The 15,250-nt window shown below is 35.8% G+C and overlaps 1 protein-coding gene and 1 pseudogene across 1 annotated transcript; one reads left to right on the top strand and one right to left on the bottom strand.

Annotated features, from left to right (window-relative positions):
• Nucleotides 1-4,991: 4,991 nt before the first annotated feature.
• LOC120154573 lies at nucleotides 4,992-5,522 on the top strand. Its single transcript, XM_039166277.1, has one exon. The coding sequence runs from the start codon at nucleotides 4,992-4,994 to the stop codon at nucleotides 5,520-5,522; it is 531 nt and encodes a 176-aa protein (XP_039022208.1).
• A 1,409-nt stretch (nucleotides 5,523-6,931) lies between these two features.
• On the bottom strand, nucleotides 6,932-13,636 carry LOC120154572 (annotated as a pseudogene).
• Between the last annotated feature and the right edge of the window lie 1,614 nt (nucleotides 13,637-15,250).

The raw sequence follows: 15,250 nt of genomic DNA, 5'->3' as shown, positions 1-15,250 counted from the left end.
AAACTCACAAAAAGGGTACACATGTATTAACTTCCACACATTTTTCATTCAATCAGTCATCAAGAGTAATCAACCAGTGTGTAGTAAATAAGAATTCAACTACTCAAGCTAATTCCTATTATGCTTCAACTTAATTCGATAATTCACAACAATTCAAATCATGTAAGAACAAACATCGAAAGAATCTGGAATTTCGAAGAGAAAAATCACAAACAAGAACTAAAGCATACTTGTTTTTTTCAAAAAAAAAATTGAAACAAAATTATGTTCAAAGCAAAACCATGTATAAAATACTCTCCCTACACTTAATACATACATTGTCCTCAATGTATCAAAAGTAAATGCTCAAAAACCATAAAAGAATAAGAGTAGAAAAACTCCTATGAAAATATTAAGCGTCAACCACGATATATGTCACGAGATGGGAGTGAAGGCGTTGTGCGTCGGCTGAGTTGATTCTCGGACTGAGCGGAGATGTGGGTCGGGTGGAGTGGAGAGGACGGTTGGTGGCGCGCATTCTTCTGAAGGAGCATAAAAAATAAAGAAACGATGAGGCACATTTATATTTAAATCTTGTTTCCTGAACCAGAAGTGGTGTTGAGTTTAGACGTGGGCACGTCTTATACAAAAACATCTTCTGGATAGTGAGAGACTTAGGAATAATTCTGCTTTTGTAAGGCGTGCCCACGGGTTATAAAAATTCATCTTCTGACCTAAAGAGGAAAACAAGATAAATTGTACTTCGAAAAATCAAGGAAAAATAAAATAAAATAAAATAAAATAAAAAGAACGAAAATAGAAATTGAAAAAAAAGAAAAATCGGGTTGCCTCCCAAGAGCGCCTTTCTTTAACTTCTTTGGCTAGACGTTGTAGTTTCTCAATCATCCTAAGTTGGGTACTCCAAAATGGTTTGACCAACGGTATGTACCAGAGAACCTTCATAAAACGGTTTGAAACGATGATCATTGACCTTAAATATTTGACCTGTATCCAAACTTTGTATTTCATCAATAGAGAATTTTTTCTCCATCCAATGGCTTCCTTGTACTCTCTAAGCATTCGAATCAACTTTCTTCTTCTAAGTGAGAGAGTTTATTGGGAATGATCGCCGTAATAGTTTCCTCTCCTCCTAAATATACATGCTTCAGATGATTTGGTAAAGGCTTCGTTTCCAATTTTGGAGCCTGCACAAGAGAAAGAAGAAGCTTGGTGTGAGAAAGAGGTGACTCAATATAAGATACATTATACCTCATGAGTTTGAGTGATTCTAGTTCTTGGATTGCATCTTGCAAATCAAGATCCATCACAGAATTTTTCATGATTCCCTACAATCCTTCAGAAGTGAAATTCACGTTGAGTGTATCTTTCAACTTGTCATCTTCATTTTGATCAAAAGTTTCCTGTGATAGAGGGTCAATAACATCCATGACAAAAACAGAGGACACATCACTAGGACATCTCATGGTATCATAAATATTGAATTTAATAATTTCACCATCAAATTTCATGGTAAGTGTACCATCATTTACATCAATTTTTGTCCTAGCTGTTTTCAAAAATGGTCTTCCTAACAAAATTGATGTTGATTTAGAATAATCATCTTTTTGAATATCAAGCACATAAAAATCTGCAGGAAAAACCAATTCATTAACTTGCACCAAAACATTATATAAAACTCCCTCAGGATATACATTAGATCTATCAGCAAGTTAAAGAATCACTCATGTTCTTTCAAATGACCAACATTCAAAGATGAGTAAATAGAAAGATGCATGATATTTATTGAGGCTCCTAGATCTAACATTGCTCTCTCAATCCTAACATTACCGAGTTTACAAGGGATAGTAAACATACCTGGATCTTTGCACTTGGGGTAGTTTTTTCTGGAGGACAACTGAAACATTCTCCCCCATACTTACCTTTTCATTACCCTTGAGCTTTCTCTTGTTGGTGCATTCTTTAAGAACTTTAGCATATCGTGGTACTTGTTTAATTGCATCTAATAAAGGAATATTTACCTCGATCTTGCGAAATGTCTCAAGAATTTCTCTCTTCTGCTTCTTTCTTGGACTTAGCGAATCTAGAGGGAAAAGGAGGATCTATGGCAAATTCTTTCAGTTTTTCGCTTTTGAGTCCTTTAGGTTGGTCCTTCTGAGTCTGAGGAGAAACAACTTCCTTTTCAGTTTCTTCCTCTGAGGCTCTCCCATGTGCCAATGGACTAGGTTCCTTCAACTCATTTCCAATTCTTAACGTGATTGCACTAACATTTTGCTTTGAATTAACAATGATTTGTGAAGGTAACTTACCTTGGGATTCCAACCGACTCACGGATGATGCTAATTGACTCACTTGATTCTCTAAATTTTTCATGCTCGTCTTGTCTCTTGCTGAAATTGTTGTGTATTAGTTGCAAGTGATTTTACAATTTCTTCTAAGGACATACATGGCTTTGAAGAAGACTGCTCAGGTGGAAAATGTTGAAATTGCGATGGTCTTGGTCCATAGCTAAGGTTAGGATGATCCCTCCATCTTGGATTATAGGTATTTAAGTAAGGATCATATTTCCTTGTGGAGGATCGGGAAACCTTCCAACTGCATTGGCGTACTTATGAGAATCATCTTGAAGTGTAGGGCACATGTCAGTTGGGTGACCAATCACAACACATATCCCACAAGCTTTCACTTGCTGCGTTTTTCCTACAACTAGTTGTTGAACAAGGGAGGTGAGATGCGATAATTGATGTTCAATGGAGGACAAACCTACCTCATTCACCATTCTTGAAGATGTATCTTGCCTAAAGCTAAATTGTTGTGAATTGGCGGCCATGATGGAGATCAATTCCCTAGCATGATGAGGAGTTTTATTCATTATGGCACCTCCACTGGCTGCATCCATCATCTTCCTCTCCATCGGTAGTAGTCCTTCATAGAAATATCGGATGAAAAGTTTCTCAGAAATCCCATGTTGAGGGCAGCTGGCACACAGTCGTTTGAATCATTCCCAATACTCGTGAAGGGTCTCAGTATCTTTTTGTTTTATTCCACATATCTCCCTTCGAATGCTAGCGGCTCTTGAAGCAGGAAAAAATTTATCAAGAAAAAACCTCACCATATCGGCCCAAGTAGTCACAGAACCAGGGGGTAAATAGAAGAACCAATCTTTAGCTCTATCGGCTAGCGAGAACGGAAAGCGCGCAGTTTTACCTGCTCTTCAGTCACTCCTTGCGGTCTCATACTTAAACATACCACATGAAATTCCTTCAAATGCTTTGAGGATCTTCATTTCAAGTCCATGAAAAGTAGGCAACAAATGAATCAAACCATATTTTAATTCAAAAGCTACCTCCAAAGTTGGGTAGTCAATGCAAAGCGGTTGTTGATTCACATTTGGTGTAGCCAATTCTCTTAGAGTTCTTTCTTCGTTGGCCATTATTCCTTCTATTTTAGAATAGCTGGATGAATCAACCAAGTTGGCTGCAGATTCTGATTCAGGGGATGAAGAATAAGAAGCTTGTTTGTTGCGCAAGTTAGTTTCTTTTCTTAACCTGCGAGCGGTCTTCTCGATTTTAGGATCAAATTGGAGTTCACCTGCACGAGAAGAACGGGGCATAAAAATAAATCTAAATGACACCAATCCCCAGCAATGATGCCAAAAATTTGGTGGGTGTTGAATCCAACAAATAATAATACTTGCTTTTAGAAATATAAATTATAGTAGTGATAAGCAAGGTCGAATCCACAGGGATTGGGTAGACTTATTTTAATGAAAAGTAAAACAAATAAAAGGGGTTTTAGAATTGAGAAAAATTAAAAAGAAAAAGCATTTAAAATCAACCAAAAATTTATAGAGATTAATATTAAGGAAATATCCAACTAAAGGTATAATTTCAGAATTGGTTCAGAGAATTGATTATAGATGCAATGATAAAATCTTCTACTTTTCACTAAATTGGTTATGGTTATTGAGAAACTCTAACAACCTGTCTCTCCTTAGTTTCTCGATAATCAAGAGAAGCTATTTGATTATTTCCCTAGTTAATGAACAACCCTAGACAAGCTCTTAAGATTTAATCCACCAACAACATTAATCACTAGAGGGACCACCAATTCTAGCCAACAAATAAGCAAGCTCGATTCATTTAGACTAGGTTATATACCTTCATAACATAATCATAATCAACCATGTTACTTTACCACTAATATTAGAACATTTAAACAATTACGGATTTAAAGTTCTAAATGGTAATTTATCAACCTGATAATTGAACAACTGATCCTTTGCACAATCAATCAAGACAATAATTCTTAATAAAAACAGAAGATATAAATAGTAAAGAAGTAAAAGAACAATGAAAATTATTTAGATCTCACAATCCTTGAAGAACCAAAACTTCAATTATCCTTCAGTTGGAATAAAAGTATTTAGCTACTCATAATTGAAAGAAAACTAAAAGAAAATAAAGATGAAAACTGATGTAAAACTTGATGTTAAAAACTAATGGAAGCCCTAGCTCCCCTTTTATAAGGATTTTCCTATTATAGATAAAGAAGTTTCCTTTAAAGAAAATCCCACAAAAATAGGAGTTTTAAATGCCCTCATCTTTTTCTAAAGATAAGAATAAATCAAAAGAGTCTTCCAGCCGTCATTAAACTCTTTTTCCTTTGTAAATTTGTAGCCCTAATTTAGGGTTACACGGATTAATAAAGTGTGCCCACTCCTTAACTGAAGACTTCTTCTGCGGTAGTTCAGGATGAATAAGCCGTGCCACGCCTTATGTGAAAACCTCTTCTGGTCTTGCCAACTTCTTGAATTCCGATTTTTCCTCCTTAATTTGGGGATTTTGTGAAGATCATGCTAATCATTAGATTTTGAACTTGTTTTATCCAAATCTTTAACCTATTCCACAAAATACGAAATATAATCAAAATCCATGATTTAAGCAATTTTAGTTATTCAAATATGAGGAAAATATCATAAAATATATTTCTATATGCATCTTATCACTGTAGTTGATTATGATTTGTGGATATGGCATGCATATTTTGGGATGCCAGGGGCCAACAATGATATTAATGTGTTGGAGACATCTAACCTTTTCTCTAACCTTGCTATAGGTATTGCTCCTCCTGCACATTATATCATTTGTGGAAAAGAGTACAATATGGGGTATTATCTAGCTGATGGTATATACCCCAAATGGGCGACTCTTGTTCAAACTATTCATGAGCCAATTGGTCCCAAAAAGAAATATTTTGCGACAAAACAAGAAGCATGTCGAAAGGATGCCGAACATGCATTTGGAGTTCTTCAAAGTCGATTTGCAATTGTGGCAAATCCAGCACGTTTTTGGAGTAAAAATGATTTGAAAGATATTATGACTACTTGCATAATAATGCATAATATGATAATCGAGGATGAACGATATCTTAATTCTCCAATTGTAGAAGGAATAGATGTGTCGCCTCCGAATGTCAAATTTGTTGAAGATGATGAGACTCAAGTTCAAGAATTTCTTACCTGATTTAGACAAATCAAAGATGCAAATGCTCATTTTGCTCTACGAAATGCACTAATTGAGCATATGTGGAATGAATATTCTAATTCGGAGAATTAAAATAAATAATTATGTAACTTATGTTTTCGCATTATTATTATTAATTGTAATTTTCTTATTATTTGTATTTTCGCAATGTTATTTATGAATGTTTTTTATGCTTATTTATCTTATTATTTTTTTTAGAAATGTTTATGTCTTTTTTATATTTGTAAAATCAATATTATAATAGTTAAATATTGTGAATAAAGTAGAGTTGGTGGTAATGTAGAGATAGCGTTGGAGATGAATTACTGTTTCAATCTCTAGATTAGAGATAGAGATGCTGTAGAGTAGAGATGAGGACTGGAGATGGTCTTAGGTTAAATGTTTAATACGGTATCAAGATAAAGCAGAAAAATTCTGGGATTCTCTCAAATTTTCAATCAGTATACAACCCTTAACAGTAGCTTACAACATTATTTACTTCATACCAGAAAAAGTAAATAAAATAAAAACCATAATTTAACTTTAGTATCGAAAGTTTCTCTAACAAATGATAGAAATAAAGACCAAAAAAGTGTTTATATATATATATATATATATAAAAGAAAACATCCCATAATTTGTAATTATAGACTAAACTTGAACTGCTTTTGGTCATTGTTGGGTTTAATGGGGGATTCAGGCATTTCCACGGTTAAGACAAGGGTTAGCCTAAATATACCAATTCTTTTACTAAACCTACCAAAAGTTTAGTCTAATCATTATGTAATGATTATCTTTTTATTTTTTATTAAAATATTTTGTTAAAATATTTTTTATTTATTTCTTCAACATGGTAATAACCGTTTGGATTTATTTTCTCTGATCCGCCGCCGTCCACCGTCCGATCGTTCTGATTTTTTAGCATGTTGTTCGTGATGACCTTGCGCAACGTTTCACCGTTCGAAACGTTGATTGGAGATCCCGATCTTGATAAAGAGGCCAAAAACTATTCGGGTTTATTTTCTCTGATCCATCGTTGTCCACTGTCTGATCATCCTGATTTTTCTGTATGTTGTTCGTGTTGGCCTTACGCAACTTTTCACTATTCGGAATGTTGATCGGAGATCCCTGTCGCTGGCAAAAATCCGACAGAATGCAAGAAATGTTTTTTTCTCTTTTTTCTCTTCAATTCTTCCCTCTCCCGTATGCTCCTCCTCCTTATTCTCTTTGCTTTTTATGAAGAATTTTAGTATAGTGGATGATTTAAAATAATAGGTAGTGGGTTTTTTTTGTGAGGTTTTATTTAATGGGTAGTGAATTTTTAGTGGATGATTGTTTAATAGATAGTGAGTTTTTTAGTGGGACCAAAAACTGGTTTGACTTGATAGATTTAATAAATCTTGGTAAGTTTAATAGTATCGTAAGACAACAGTTGAGAGCTTATTATTAGCTTCATTCTTCTGTAATTGGTTGACTTCATTATCTCCAATTGCTTGGATAGCTTTGATTGGTTCATCTTCTGTCTCTATTCCACTCTCTTTGTTTCCTTTTTGTTTTCCCCACAGGACAGAATAAAGCCCCATCACTATCAAAATGGAACCAACCACCCTGCAATTAATCAATTCAATTCAAACCATGATTCTTTTAGTATATTCAATTATAAGATACTTTTATATGAGGTATTCATGATTCGAATTAAAATAATGTAACAGTTGAGGTTGGAAGAGAGATCAGTACCCTCCAAGAAAAATCTTCTCAGCCAAGATGAAAGATCTCATGATTGCAACTATGATCATCAGAGGGCTGAAAGCAGTGGAAAAAAATGGACCCCTTTCTTTATCACCATTCCTTGTACGTAATATGATATGCTTTGATGTCACAATTCCCTATAGAAAAACATAAAAATTCAAGAAAAAACTCACTTTTACTTCATTTTCTGTAAAGTGAAATAAAAAACAATAGATAGAAGTGATGTTAGATTATTACAACATATGCAGCCGCTGTTGAACTTTCAACAGCACATGGGCTGCTTGAAATTAGCAGCAAGCAGTCGGCTGCTTGAAAAAAAATGGGGCTACTATTTTTTATTATTTTGTAATAGGGATAATTATAAAATTGAGTCATTAAACTTTAGGGTATTTTCAAAGATTAGTCCCTAAGCTTCAACTATAAATACCATAACTCATTTAGCTTCAAAATCATCCCAAAAATCATTTATTTCTCCAAATACTAGAGAGCTTTTGTGAGTAGTGAGTGTTTTGTAAACACCTGTAAATTTTCTCTTTTAGTAAAAGATCTGCAGCAGTCCGGAGACGTAGGCATAATTGGCTGAACTCCGTTATCAATTTCGGGTATTATTTTTCCGCTTTTATTTCGTATTCTCACTAATATGGTTATAGGGAAATTACTCGTTACTCGTTTTATTTCCCAACAACTGGTAATCAGAGCTTTTGGTTATGAACTTTGTCAATTTTTGCGAGGTTACTATTCATTACTAGTCACATAAATAGTAAATTTTGTGAATAGTAAAAATTTTATCAGTGATACGAATTTGTCGATGGAGGTGTTCTAATACACGGTGGTTCGCAAGAATTGTCAGAAACGATCCAAACGAAGCCAGATTCGAGTGGAGCGATGGCTGCAGACGAAGAGAATGTGAAAATTGAAAAGTTCGATGGTGCAGACTTTGGCTTTTGGAAGATGCAGATTGAAGATTTTCTGTACCAGAAAAATCTATATCAACCTCTCTCAGGAAAGCAACCAGATGGCATGAAAAATGAAGACTGGGCTCTTCTCGACAGATAAGCCTCGGAGTTATCCGACTGACGTTATCCCGTAATGTTGCTTTCAACATAGCAAAGGAAAAAAAAACCACGGCGGGTCTTATGACGGCTCTCTCCAGTATGTATGAGAAGTTATTGGCCTCAAACAAAGTTCACTTGATGAGGCGATTATTCAATTTACGGATGGCGGAAGGGGCATCAGTGGCTCAACACCTAAATGAACTCGACACTACAACCCAGTTGAGTTCCGTGGAAATTGAATTCGATGATGAATTTCAAGCTTTAATTCTCTTATCATCTCTACCAGACAGTTGGAATGCTACTGTTATAGCAGTTAACAGCTCGTCGGGAAACAGTAAATTAAAATTTGATGATGTTCTAGATATGGTATTGAGTGAAGAAATTCGACGGAGAGAATCGGGTGAAGCATTAGCCTTGCACACGGAGTCTAGAGGGAGAACTTCAGAAAGAAATTTAAATCGTGGCATATCCAAATCCAGAAGAAGAAAATCAAGAACGAGAAAGAAAGATTTTACCTGTTATAATTGTGGCAAGAAGGGTCACTTTAAAAGAGATTGCCGAGCATTGAAGAAAGATATCGGTGCACAGGAAGCCAACATGATAGAGGAGACAAGTGATGCCATGATTTAAGCGTCAACAGTCCGATTGAATCTTGGATCTTGGATTCAGGGGCATCTTTCCACTCCACCGCATGCCGAGAAATCATGGAGAATTATGTCTGTGGTGATTTTGGGAAGGTTCATCTAGCTGATGATGAAACCTTGAAGATCGTCGGAAAAGGAGACATCCGATTAAGTTGCCAAACCAGACCACCTAGAAGCTGAAAGGAGTGAGACATATTCATGGCCTCAAAAGAAATTTGATTTTTTTAGGACAAACTTGATGAAGAATGATATAATACAACATTTTCAGGCTGTTAATGGAAGATTACCAAAGGAGCACTCATCATTGCTCGTGGTAAGAAGACTGGTACTCTCTATGTAACCTCAAATTTAGAGAATATCATTGCTGCAGCATATGCTGATGGAAAATCAAACCTATGGCACCAAAGGCTTTGTCATATGAGCGAGAAAGGGATGAAGACACTTTTATCAAAAGGGAAGTTGTCGGATCTAAAGAATGTAGATGTCGGACGATGCGAGGATTGCATCTTTGGAAAAAAAATAAAGTCAGTTTTGCAAAGATTGACAAGACACCCAAGGTAGAAAAGTTAGAGTTGGTTCATACTGATGTACGGGGACCATCTCCAGTTCCATCCCTTGCAGGCTCATTATATTATGTCACCTTCATCGATGATTCTACAAGGAAGGTGTGGGTTTATTTTCTGAAGAAGAAATCAGAAGTCTTTGATACCTTCAGAAAATAGAAAGCCATGGTGGAAAATGAGACTGGTTTGAAAGTTAAGCGGTCGAGGTCTGATAATAGAGGAGAGTACTAAAATAGAAGATTCAGAGATTTCTGCGCAAACAATGGGATAAAGATGGAGACAACAGTTCCCATGACACCGCAACAGAATGGCGTAGCAGAGCGTATGAACAGAACTCTGAATGAACGTTCCAGAAGCATGAGGATACATGCCGGACTGGATAAATTTCTATGGGCTGAATCTATCAACACTGCAGTTTACCTGATCAACCGTGGGCCCTCAGTTCCTTGGATGACAGAATACCAGAGGAAATTTGGAGCATGAAAGAAATAAACCTTTCACACTTAAGAGTGTTTGGTTATATTTCTTATGTACACATAGATTCTGCTGAAAGAAGTAAACTTGATGCCAACTCCAACAAATGCGTCTTTGTTGATTATGGTAGTGATGAGTTCGGTTATCGGTTTTGGGATTACGAAAATCGAAAGATCATCAGAAGCAGAGATGTCATTTTCAATGAAAATGTGATGTAAAGATAGGTCAACTGTAGAATCAAGTAGCTCCAATACCGAAGCTGAAACAAAGGAATTTGCTGAGTTCGAGGAGATTTCTAGAAATGATGTTCAAATCAATCCTGAAGTAGTTCAAGAAGAACCAGGCACACCAGAACTGAGACGTTCCTCCAGAATTCCTAAACCAACCCAACGGTATTCTCCTTATTTGCACTACTTGTTACTGACTGACAATGGTGAACCAGAGTATAATGAAGCAATGTAAGTGGATGATTCAGTCAAGTGGGAGTCTTCCATGAAAGATGAGATGGACTCGCTTATGTTAAATCAGACGTGGGAATTAGCTGAATTACCACCAGGCAAGAAAGCACTCCATAACAAGTGGATTTACAGGATCAAAGAAGAGCACGATAGGAGCAAACGCTACAAAGTAAGATTGGTTGTCAAAGGTTTTCAGCAAAAGAAGGTATTGACTACAATGAAATTTTCTCTCCAGTTGTGAAACTATCTACAATCAGACTAGTGTTAAAAATTTAGCTGTAGAGAATTTACATCTTGAGCAGTTAGATGTAAAGACAGTTTTCCTTCATGGTGATTTGGAGGAAGAAATCTATATGAGGCAGCCAGAAGGCTTCATAGAGGCAGACAAGAAAAACCTGGTATGCAGGTTGAAGAAGAGCTTGTATGGTTTAAAACAAGCTCCTAGACAGTGGTACAAAAAGTTTGATAGTTTCATGAGTAGTAGTGGTTTTACCAGATGCCAAGCAGATCATTGTTGCTACATCAAGAGGTTCAACAAAAGCTTCATTATTTTATTATTGTACGTTGATGACATGCTCGTTTCAGGTTCAGACATGCAAGAGATTATAAACTTGAAGCAAAAATTGTCGAAGCAGTTTACTATGAAGGATCTAGTGTTGCGAAACAGATTCTTGGGATGAGGATTAAGAGAGACACAAAGTTGGGGACTTTGATGTTATCACAGGCTGAGTACATCAACAAAGTACTCTACAGGTTCAACATGCAAGATGTTAAACCAGTAAGTACACCTTTAGGTGTTCATTTTAGACTCTCCAAAGAACAGTCACCAAAGACGGGTGAAGAACATGCACACATGGTGAAGGTGTCGTATGCCTCAGCAATTGGAAGTCTAATGTATGCCATGGTTTGTACTAGACCAGATATTGCTCATGCAGTGGGAACTATTAGCATGTACATGAATAATCCAGGCAAGGTACACTGGGAAGCAGTCAAATGGATCCTCAGATATCTGCGGGGTACCACAAACAAAGCACTTTATTTCAATGTGAGATACGATACTGACAGGCTATGTAGATGTTGACTTAGCCGGAAATGTTGACATCAGAAGGAGCACTACAGGGTATGTCTATACTCTAGGAGGTACTGTAGTGCGTTGGATTTCTCAACTATAGAAGATAGTTGCTCTTTCCACAACTAAAGCAGAATATGTCGTTGTTATGGAAGCTAGCAAGGAGATAGTCTGGCTCCAAAGTTTCTTGGAAGAGTTAGGCAAGAAACAAGAAAACAATGTCTTGTATTGCGATAGTCAAAGTGCTATCCATCTAGCAAAGAATCGGTCTTTTCATTCCAGGACGAAGCACATACAATTGCGATATCATTTTATCCGGTCTCTTCTGGAAGATGGGATTTTGAAACTTGAAAAGATTAGGGGAGCTCAAAATCTGGCAAACATGTTAACAAAGACAGTGACTACAGACAAACTGAAGTTGTGTTCAACTTCAGTTGGTATGCTAGAATAAAAACCAGAAATGCTGCTGCATTGATCAAGGTGTGAAGACAGATTAAAATCGGTCTTCAAGTGGGAGATTGTTGAACTTTCAACAACACATGGGTTGCTTGAAATTAGCAGCAAGCAGCCGGCTGCTTGAAAAAAAATGGGGCTGTTAAATTTTTTATTATTTTGTAATAGGGATAATTACAAAATTGAGTCATTGAACTTTAGGGTATTTTCAAAGATTAGTCCCTAAGCTTCAACTATAAATACCCTAGCTCATTTAGCTTCAAAATCATCCCAAAAATCATTTCTTTCTCCCAATACTAGAGAGCTTTCTTGTGAGTGTGTTTTGTAAACACCTGTAAATTTTCTCTCTTAGTAACAGATCTGCAGCAGTCCGGAGACTTAGGCATAATTGGTTGAACTCCGTTATCAATTTCGAGTATTATTTTTCCGCTTTTATTTTACATTCTCACTAATCTGGTTATAGAGAAATTACTCGTTACTCGTTTTATTTCCAAACAGCCGCAAGAAGGTTCATGTCCCAACCAATTTGCCAAGCTGAAGCCTTATGCTCCATCGCAAATGTAACAACAATAGCTTGTAGTGTCCCCACAAAGCACACTAACGATGTTAGTGAAAGCGATGATTCTTGTATGTCTTCAATGCTTTTGCCTGCACAAAAAATAATAAATAAATCAAATCATGAAGATCAATTATAGTAAAATAAAGATAGTTTAAATCAGGGTTATTAGTGTTTCAAGTACCTGTAAGACAAAGAGGGAAGCCCAAGCAAAGGTGGCTAAGATAAGGAGAATAGAGCCTTTGACCCAATCTTTGTCAGAATTTGCAGTTGTGTTATTGGCATAATATTGTTGAGGATGAATATTCTCACTCCAAAACAATTCAACATTGGGTCCTTTATACAATGTCATCAACATTGCCCCTGCCACTGTCACCGTTGTTCCCACTATCTTGGCTTGACATCTCACTTTCTTAACGTCAACCTTCTCCATCATAAACCAAAAATCCGATTTGAAACAATTAAATCTTCGTACGTGTAAGTATCCTGACACGAATAAGATTAGATATTTATAAAATTTTCTTATATTCTGTCATTTTTATACCTGCACATGACAACCATGACAAATGTCATTGCAGGCAACATATTGCTCATGGCACATGAAAAAGTTGGAGATGTGTATTTCAACCCAGCATAGTAGAAATTCTGATCAATCACTGGCCTGTAATGTATTTGGTTGGAGTTAAGATTCTCAATACCAAAGTTTATGCAACAAAAAGCAAAGGGTTTAAAGGAAAAACTAACCCCAGAAGAGCCAAGATGAATATTGCATGAAACTGAGAAGGTTGTCTTTGGTTGCCCTCTCCTGAAACACATGAAAATTCATACAAATCCATCTCAGTTCCGTATATGTATATATATATGTGTGTGTATTGAAATGATTTTGGAACCTTTCGAAGATGAAAGCAAAGGGAGCAATGACAGCAGTGGCAAAAGCATGGCGGTAGACAACGAGAACATAGTGGCTCATGCCTCTGTTGAGTGAAACTTTGGTGATGATGTTCATGCCTGCATACCCAAACTGCAATGAAATCACTGCAAAATAAGGTTTCGAACTCTCAAGGAAGTTGCCACAGCATCTCAACTTCTCCATTTTTCTTTTTCTGATCAAAGAAACTTGAGTTTGAAGGAAGAAGAAACAACTGAGGAAGCGTTTATGTTTCTCCCTAAAGGGGAAGGTTGGGGGTTGCCATATTATAGTGGTTGGAATTGGAGGGAAATAATCTGTTTGACATTTGCAGTGGGTGTATCAAATATACTTTATTATATGTATGTGGAGAATTTTATTCGAAAAATCCAAAAATATTGCAAACTTTCATATTAATTTCACATAATATTTTATTTATGTTAATTTTAAAAGGTTAAATTCATGCATTTAAAGATTATTATTTTCTAATTTATTAATGGAACCTATATTTGATGCGGTGACATAAAACCGTGAGTTATTCCATTAAGATTATCCACTTGGAAACTAATATTATCTCCCTTCAACTATTAAGCTTCTATTTATTAAAAGGGAATAGAGAGGGTGGAAAACACGTGGCAGATAGGAGTCACTTTCTAAGTGAGTGTTGGTGATGTAAGCCTCAATTGACATTAATTTTGCTATTATCGCATCACTTTTTTATATACAAAAACTTTATAATAAATAAATAATGATTTTAAATTTATAAGGTCAAATTTTGATTTTCTAAATATACTGAATTTTAGCTTTGTAAAATAAGCTTTATTAATCATTTTTATTATCTAAAATGATTTAAAGATAGTATTTATTCATTTCTTTTAGTTAAATTCATTTTTAAATAAAATGAATTTTGCATATATATGTTTGATAGTTGAGTGTGAGTCGGCATGAGTGAATGGGCCTATATATATTTCTTTGTTAATTTATTGTCTCAACCATTCACTCCATTCCCTTTTAGCCTTTGTCCCGAGCTTGCTGCTGCTACTGCTGCTATTATTGTTATTTCATTAAATTTCTTAGCGTGACTTATAAAATAACTATATCTATGCCTCAATCATGTCATGCATTTTTCAATCCCTTTTGGGTCAAAGCAAACCGGCATACGTTGTCAATAAATAAAGAGAACACAAAGCATAAAGTGACATACATACATTCAAGTTAATCGCTCGACCATGGTCAAGTGGATTGGTGATATGTCGTCAATACCCGACCTAACTCAGCTCATGGGGTATGAATCGACTTGTATCGTAAAAATATTGTTGAAGTTATCCTTTTTGAGCTGCACAAAGCACGTGAAATTTTGTTATATTATTTTTTAAAAGAGAGTACTACGTATTATAAAGAATTACAAATACGTCACTTCAAGGACCTCATTAAAAAATCTCCCTATACCTAGATGGAATAAAAAAGTGTACCTTGATATGGTAAGAAACTACGCACACAAAAAAGCTCACATCACACAATCCATACCCCATACAACAAAACCCCCTTCAGTTCATAATCACGCCGAACCATAAACCCATTAAAATTAATAAAAAACTAATAAAGGAATGAACACAACCAGCAAAACCACTGGAAACGAAACCACCATCTCAACCAATCTTCAACATCAAACATAACTTGAACGAAGACGAGCAATTAGACCTAGAGATAATCACTTACTGCAACTGATCCAATAGAGAAACTGAAAGCCTTCAATCTCGGTAATCAAAAGAGCAACGCCTACACAAAACTAAGCATCAA

Source organism: Hibiscus syriacus, unplaced genomic scaffold (assembly GCF_006381635.1).
Source record: "Hibiscus syriacus cultivar Baekdansim isolate YM2019G1 unplaced genomic scaffold, ASM638163v2 tig00111132_pilon, whole genome shotgun sequence".
Taxonomy (NCBI): Eukaryota; Viridiplantae; Streptophyta; class Magnoliopsida; order Malvales; family Malvaceae; genus Hibiscus; species Hibiscus syriacus.
This window is presented reverse-complemented; position numbering and strand designations above follow the sequence as displayed.

Excerpts from the sequence above, each read along its gene's own strand:
- LOC120154573 (XM_039166277.1), top strand. The coding sequence starts at position 4,992 with ATGCATCTTATCACTGTAGTTGATTATGATTTGTGGATATGGCATGCA.